Source organism: Populus nigra, chromosome 10, assembly GCF_951802175.1.
Source record: "Populus nigra chromosome 10, ddPopNigr1.1, whole genome shotgun sequence".
NCBI classification, from domain to species: domain Eukaryota; kingdom Viridiplantae; phylum Streptophyta; class Magnoliopsida; order Malpighiales; family Salicaceae; genus Populus; species Populus nigra.
Window position 1 is genome coordinate 3,267,328 of NC_084861.1, and position 7,236 is coordinate 3,274,563.

A 7,236-nucleotide genomic window follows, 5' to 3' on the forward strand; every position below is an offset into this window, starting at 1 on the left:
CTTTTTTGTCCCTCTTCCATTCGCTTCTTGGGTTTAGGATATATAGATAGATAGATAGATAGATTTCTTCTTTGAAGGTCCTTAGGAAACACATTTTCTATGATTTCTTAATTTGAAGGAAATTAGATGCATTATATCATATGATTAGCAAATTGAGAATAGTTTGGGCTTGCTTCATCGATCTCTTCGCATGCATGTATGCATGCACGCACAAGGGGAAATAAGAAGAAGGATCTTGTTTAATTACCATTATAAAATCTCATAAATATTTTGTGAAAACCCATACGATTTGAGAGAAACCCGACATCCGTTAGGAAAAGGGGGGAGAAAATAAAGCTATATATAATCATAAGGATAATGTCGAATTCGGTGGGGAATCCGCCGCCGGGTTCTTCATCGAACGAGTCTTTTCCTTCGCAAGTTGACACAAATTCCACCCTCAGTTTAGGCCCTTCACCTTCAGCTACTGATGGTGAAGAATCAGCGGCACTCGTTGATGACACAGCTACACCACCGCCTAATTCTACTAATGTTGATTCCCCACAAACACCAGAACCATCTTCACCCCCACCCACTTCGAAATCTCCTCCTCCTCCTCCTCCTTCACCACCACCACCACCTCCTCCCAAGTCCAACCATTCTCCACCTCCCAGCCCACCATTAGTCTCAAATTCAACTAAATCAAATTCGTCACCACCACTTAAAATATCTCCGCCACCAAACTCACCACCTCCATCACCTAATCCTCCTCCTACCCCTGCCAAGAAAGAGTCATCCTCTTCATCCGTTCCATCCCCTCCTCCTCCTGCTGCATCACCTCCCCCTGCTGGTAAATTTGTCCCGCCGCCTCTCTCTGGAGATGTACAACAACCTCCTCCTCCCCCAGCAGAATTCAAACCCTCTTTGTCTCCCCCCATTTCAAATGTGTCACCGAAGACACTGGATTCAAATAGCAATCCGTCAAATTCCGGGCGCGTTCCAACAGACTCTAGATTTCATAGTCCTCCCGTTCCAGGAGCCTCACCATCGGACCACCCATCATCGACTTCTACTGATGCAACAAACCACAATGTGCCCAGGACTCCACCAGCACCAGGAAATGAAAGTAACGAAGCTGGAGGCAAGACAATCATAGCTGCGGCTGTTGGGGCTGCAGTCACAGGTTTGTTTCTTCTAACACTAATTGCGGCAATCTTTTTAGTTGTGAAGAGCAGAAAAAAACGGGTGGCCAATGCTTCTGGCCATTACATGCCGCCCAAAAGTTTTACTTTGAAAACAGGTAAAGTACTGTGCCTATTGTGATGCTCCTCATTGCTTGGTTAGTATCTTATTGTGATTCATTTTTTTTTTTTAATTTTTCCTTTTGAAGATGGATATCATTACGGACAGCAACAACAATCTGTGCGTCTCACTGGACCTGGAAGTCCCTCTTATCATTTGCAATCTGCACCCTCCGAAAGCCACGGAAGTCAAAGAGGGAATATGTACAATGGAGGGGGGCCTGATTCAGATGTCATTGGCACCGGGAAGACCTTTTTCAGCTACCATGAGCTGATGGAAATAACAAATGGATTTGCTCGTCAAAATATTATCGGTGAGGGTGGGTTTGGATGTGTTTACAAGGGGTGCATGGCAGATGGGAAGGTAGTGGCTGTCAAACAACTAAAGGCCGGTAGTGGACAGGGTGATCGGGAATTTAAGGCTGAAGTTGAAATTATCAGTCGTGTCCATCATCGACATTTGGTCTCTTTGGTGGGATATTGCATCTCTGACAATCAGCGCTTGCTCATCTACGAATTTGTTCCAAATAAGACTCTTGAGAATCATTTGCATGGTAAGGTGATTTTTCTTTTCCATTTATAAATATTGATTTTAAGTATCCTTCTCCAGTGCTACTTACTAGAACCTATGCTATGTCATTGGTTGTGTCCCTGATTTGTGCAAGCAGGAAAAGAATTGCCTGTGTTGGATTGGCCTAAAAGACTCAAAATTGCCATAGGATCTGCAAAGGGCTTGGCATATTTACATGAAGATTGTACGTATCCTATCCTTCTCCTCCTTAATTAACATAGGTTATGTGGTGTACTATTCCTCTCATATTTTCTCAAAAACTTGTTTTCATCTTCTTGTTCAATCTGCATCTAGATCATGTTCTAAAAGTAATTAGAATATACTGATAGTGAAATTCTTAAAAAAGAAGGTTAATTAAGTTTCCTGTGATCTAATTTTAGGTCATCCGAAAATTATTCACAGAGACATTAAGTCGGCGAACATTCTGTTGGATGATGCTTTCGAAGCGCAGGCAAGCCTACGACTTTCTATGTTGGATTCCCTTCAACATGTGGTTTCTCTGTTAGCTCTGTATTGTTATTTGCGAGCTATTTCTTATGTGCAGGTTGCAGACTTTGGGCTTGCCAGACTAAATGACACTACCCAGACCCATGTGTCAACTCGAGTAATGGGGACATTTGGGTATGTTTACGGCAATATGTAATCTCCTTTCAGATTCCGTGTCCTCTGTTCACGTGTTTACCTTCCTTACCTGTCCTTCATCTTCTCGATTTGGTGTAAATGACTAAACCCTCAACACCCTCAATGAACAAAATCTATCCTGGAATGTGGATCGTAGTAGTAAAGTGAGATTCCCAATTATAAATGTTCCAAAGAAATAGAAAAAAATCATCTAAGTTTTGCCATCCAATCTATCACCTTCTTCCAAAACAAAATCTACAGTAATGGTTTAATCATAACCCTGTATTATAACGCAATTTGGTTTTCAGGTACTTGGCACCTGAGTATGCGTCAAGTGGAAAGCTAACAGATAGGTCTGATGTATTTTCATTTGGAGTTGTGCTTCTAGAACTGATAACCGGGCGCAAACCAGTTGATGCAAGTCAGCCTCTGGGGGATGAAAGCTTGGTTGAATGGGTATGAATTGACATTGAAGCAAATGAAATGTATTAGATATCCAACCATCATCTGGCTATAATATGATATGGTTCATAAATCTAGCAAAAATTTTGAAACAAGCACTTAATTTCTTTCCCCATCTAAATGGTTTGCCTGTAAACAAGCCGACTTTATCTTGTTCATATCCATTTAGTTATGCCTTGAGCTAGACGACTTGCATATCCAAATTTTCTTCCCTGCAATCTACATATCCATTGAACAAATATATATACATATAGTTTTTTATGATTGTGGCAGGCTCGTCCACTCCTAATTCATGCCCTTGAAACCGGTGAACTTGGTGAGCTGGTTGATACACGACTTGAAAAGCATTACGTGGAGAGTGAATTGTTCAGAATGGTTGAGACAGCCGCTGCTTGCGTTCGCCATTTGGCTCCAAAGCGACCGCGCATGATGCAGGTGATGATGAATATGCCTCTTGTCAAATTGTTTTTTCTTATATCTAATCTTGTCAGGAATATTCTTTTTAGATGGAGAACAAAAATGAGCACAATTCCTGTTTGATTGTTAAATTTCCTGGAACACTCTTTTAGGTGGTGAGAGCATTAGATAGTGGAGGTGAATTGTCGGATCTCAGTAATGGTGTGAAATTTGGTCAGAGCACTGCATATGATTCAGGCCAGTACAATCAAGAGATTAGTAATTTCCGGAGGATGGCTCTTGTCAGTAATGGAAGCTCAGAATTTGACACTTTCAGTGGAGATTACTCTGCTAGAGACACATCCCGGGAACAACCAACTTCAGGTGATTACACAAGTAGCGAGTCAGAGACTCAAGCCATGAACCGAACTGGCAGTTATGCTGGCCGCCGGTTTAGATAAAGGTGACATGGCCAAACAGTAGATCTTCTTAAGATAATCTTTGTTTAGCACCACAGAAGGTTATATCTCAAAGAACTTGCAGTTCATTTCGACAGACCTAATTAGCGTTGAGTTTTTTTTCCTTCTCCTGTGAAATTTGACTGCAATGTTTAGCTACCTCAGAGGTGCAGTGAACTTTCAAGGAAAGGTTGTAAAGCTCATCTTACTCGAAGCTTATGTATTCACTAATGGGGTGTTACTCAAATTAGCACCCCTGTCTGACTGATACTAGAACAAGATGGAAAAAAGTTTTGTTGCATTGCATATATATTTGCAAGAAACTTTTGCTTATGATGTAAATTTGAACATATTTTAACCTAAGCTACCCTTCTCTCTTGTACACTTTTTGTTTGTCTGGTATTTCTTTTTATTGTGGGCTGGTGTTTAGATTTAGTCACACATAGTTTCACAACATAATGTGGGAATCATGCAGGGCATGGTTACAATTACATGAAAAAGCTGAAATTGAGGATATAAAAGGATCGATTTCTTGGTTTTAGGGGGTGAAAATCTGTAAAAAGTATTTCCAGAATGGCTTCCCTAATCTCGCTTCTGTACAAGGTCCTGGTTGATGAAAATATATGTACAAAAGAAGTTCCAATGAAGGTAAAGATAATAATGTGTCCGACAGATAGCTAATATTGATGTTAAACAAACATTTAAACCTCATTGTTTTTTTTAGTATATCAATATAACAGCCCTGGCTGAATGGAGAAGCCGCCAACTTTCCCACTTAAAACTCTTCAAAATCTGAAAGAAAAAGGAACTCCCTGATTCTCCTAAATTTGACTACCAAATGTCTGAATTAGGTTCCCTGTTAGCTCGATCAATGACTTCTTCAATGTCTTTGGATGAATGTCCTTATCCGCCTTGCAGGAGTAGATGCAAGTTAGTATAATTATTTACAATTATGCAAGTAAATAAAGCAGAGAAAGAGAAATGGTGCTTCTAGCAGAGAACAGCTGAAATTCATCTTGTCATAGAAGTTTTTGCACTTGAAAATATTTTTGCAAGTTCTTGTATTTTTGGTGAATTTATGTGGAAAACAAGCTTGTGTAGCTGAATTTATGTGGAACCAGGTCTGAATTTTGATTCCAGCTGAATATCAGGATTCAGTGTTGATATCTTACCTCGACCTTGAGAATGTTCAGAACATTGCCATTAAATGTTGTAATATTGGCATCAAGGATTTGAAGCCCCAAAGAATGGATAGTTTCCATCGACCTCCCGAAACCTCCTTGCCTCTGTTCACAAAGGAACTTTAGCAGGAACTGTCTTTTGCTAATCTGGTCCACTTCTAATTGCACCTGGGAAAAGGTCATTTAAGAAATTGATTGTCTCATGAAGCCTGTTAAACTTAAATGGCTCAGCTTGTTTTGTCCAAAAATCTCAGTAAATAATGATCTTAGGATTTGCAATAAAAACCGAACGAGGTTCAGAAAGCTCTGTATACCTCTGCCCCTTTCTTTTCTACAAAACCAGAAGAATCCTGGTTGATCTTAGAAGAAGACACGTGGTCTTCCTGAAAGATCTCCAGTTTTGAAGTCTTTAGCTCAATGTTGCTCGCTCTGCGTTCCTCTTCTTCAGCATTCTTGATCTCATCCTGGAGGTTTTTCACCTCCTTCAGCAACTCGCCGACATAATCAATTGCATCTCCAAGAATTGCAGCTTTATCCATCTGTAACATTTATAAAATGCAGAATTACTCGAAGAAAGCATACAGCAACAACAACAACAGCAACAAAAACAACAGAGAATAGCTCTCTTCAGTAGCAGAAATATATCCAACTATGTTAACCTTGGAAATCTTGGGGACCAAGGCACGCAGAGCAAATAAGCCAGTTTTAATCCTTGTCCTCCTGTTCCTTTCTGTGACAAGATTCTTAGATTTGTAGTCATCTCTTTCCGACCTCCTCATAACTTTTGGAACTTTCTTGTTGCAATCTGCAGAACCTGCTCGTTGCTTCAGAATATTCTCGTCGTGATTGGATTTTCCAACTGATAATTCCAAATGTCCATGTTGCGGCAGTTGACTCGCATTTGAAACAAATGATGGAGCTTCGTTTGAAGGATTGGAACCGCTAGATGATCCTTCAAAGCTAATGCTGTTACGGGGCTGCGTTAATGGGAGAAGAAACTGTGTCTGTGGAATCAAACTTAACAAGTGGCAGGAATGCGGCAAATTCTCTTCAAGCAATGAATCAAGACGGTGCTCGTTGAAGCTCGAATTGGAATACCCATGTTCAGTCACGGCTTCTTGTTTGACAGGGACATGGCAATGAGCTCTAATAGATTCTATCATCTTCTCATCTTTTTTCATCTGAAAATATTGAATGGCATTTTCACACATAAATCACATTAGCAGAATTTAATTATTTATAGCAAAAAACCAAGTAAAAGACTTACATGCTTTGCTGCAAAAAGCTCAACAAGTCCACCAATTACTGGGATCAAGACTTGAGTTCCAGCTACTTCCTGAAGCAATGTTTTTCAAGTTACTATACAAAATGCTGTTACTAAATAACAAAACTATCACCCTAGTCATTGTCAATTCCTTTCAGCTATGGGTTTAAAGCAATAAATGTATGGTTAAATTATCAATAAATTGTGGTTTTGCATATGATAGAAAGAAGCTAGTTTCTTACAAATGCCAGGAATTAATACTATATTATTGGAAATCAGAACAATTTTTCAAAAAAACCAGAAATCGAGAGACTGAAGAAAAAACTCACACGTAGGGTATTGGAGTCATGAGTAGTGACTGTGGCATGGCATAACCATCTGGGCTCAGCTGATATCACCACCTCTCCATGAATCCTGTTTCTAGCAATCAGATAGTATTATGTTTGGCTAAAGTAACATAAATAAAAATAAATGTAGGAGTAGAGAAGAGAAGAGTACCCAGAATACAGAGGCATGGAAGAAGGGAACCGAGAAAGAGCCTCACAAGCCTTTGTTCTGACTGGATGCTTAAAGTAGACATCCTTACAAAGAGGACCCCGCCCAAATTGGCCGTCTTCTCCTCTGTCCCTTTCCACACCGCCGCCGCCACCGCCACCGCAGCAGCAACCCACCCACTCAATAAACCTAAAAAAGGATTACAAAATCATCAATCAAACACTTTAATATATAAACATCAATGTGCTGTTAATTTGTAGTGAGTACCTTGAAGGGTCATCGCCTAACTTCCATACAACACAGTAATCCCAGGCGTTGGAGTCAACAAGGGGTCTAAGCCGTTCCATTGCTCTGTCCAGTCCTCTCATGTCTACCTCTAATTTTAGTATTCTGATCTTTGCCTCAATGTTTATCAACTCTTTTCATGCATTCCTATATAGGAATGGAAAATGCAGGCAGTGGCAATCCCTTTAATGTTTATGCCCAAAAAAAAAAAAGCACATGCTGT

At 40.1% G+C, this 7,236-nt stretch overlaps 2 protein-coding genes across 3 annotated transcripts; one reads left to right on the forward strand and one right to left on the reverse strand.

The window, feature by feature from the left end:
* The first annotated feature begins 357 nt into the window (after window positions 1–357).
* Window positions 358–3,996, forward strand: LOC133705019 (proline-rich receptor-like protein kinase PERK13). The gene is made up of 8 exons (XM_062130115.1): window positions 358–1,279; window positions 1,370–1,834; window positions 1,946–2,035; window positions 2,232–2,341; window positions 2,396–2,472; window positions 2,781–2,928; window positions 3,208–3,369; window positions 3,504–3,996. The coding sequence occupies exons 1-8, from the start codon at window positions 358–360 to the stop codon at window positions 3,789–3,791; spliced, it is 2,262 nt and encodes a 753-aa protein (XP_061986099.1). The 3' UTR covers window positions 3,792–3,996.
* Window positions 3,997–4,412: 416 nt separating this feature from the next.
* On the reverse strand, window positions 4,413–7,236 carry LOC133705020 (transcription factor bHLH90). Of its 2 annotated transcripts, none has more exons than XM_062130117.1 (8): window positions 6,996–7,236; window positions 6,732–6,917; window positions 6,563–6,647; window positions 6,237–6,305; window positions 5,629–6,150; window positions 5,284–5,508; window positions 4,961–5,137; window positions 4,413–4,699 (listed from the first exon to the last, which is right to left on the reverse strand). In XM_062130117.1, exons 1-8 carry the CDS (start codon window positions 7,094–7,096, stop codon window positions 4,610–4,612), a joined length of 1,455 nt encoding a protein of 484 aa, XP_061986101.1. In that variant the 5' UTR covers window positions 7,097–7,236; the 3' UTR covers window positions 4,413–4,609. The 2 variants fall into 2 exon arrangements, with proteins under 2 accessions (XP_061986101.1, XP_061986100.1); XM_062130116.1 differs by having other exon boundaries at window positions 6,563–6,653.

What these genes read in the sequence shown, in the direction of transcription:
- LOC133705019 (XM_062130115.1), top strand. Translation starts at nt 358, where the DNA reads ATGTCGAATTCGGTGGGGAATCCGCCGCCGGGTTCTTCATCGAACGAG. An exon ending in AAGTTTTACTTTGAAAACAG is followed by an intron (nt 1,280 to 1,369) that starts GTAAAGTACTGT and finishes TTCCTTTTGAAG; the next exon opens with ATGGATATCATTACGGACAG. An exon ending in AGCGACCGCGCATGATGCAG is followed by an intron (nt 3,370 to 3,503) that starts GTGATGATGAAT and finishes ACACTCTTTTAG; the next exon opens with GTGGTGAGAGCATTAGATAG.
- LOC133705020 (XM_062130116.1), bottom strand. Translation starts at nt 7,096, where the DNA reads ATGAGAGGACTGGACAGAGCAATGGAACGGCTTAGACCCCTTGTTGAC. An exon ending in ATGACTCCAATACCCTACGT is followed by an intron (nt 6,306 to 6,562) that starts GTGAGTTTTTTC and finishes ACATTGCTTCAG; the next exon opens with GAAGTAGCTGGAACTCAAGT. An exon ending in TGAACATTCTCAAGGTCGAG is followed by an intron (nt 4,700 to 4,960) that starts GTAAGATATCAA and finishes TACTCCTGCAAG; the next exon opens with GCGGATAAGGACATTCATCC.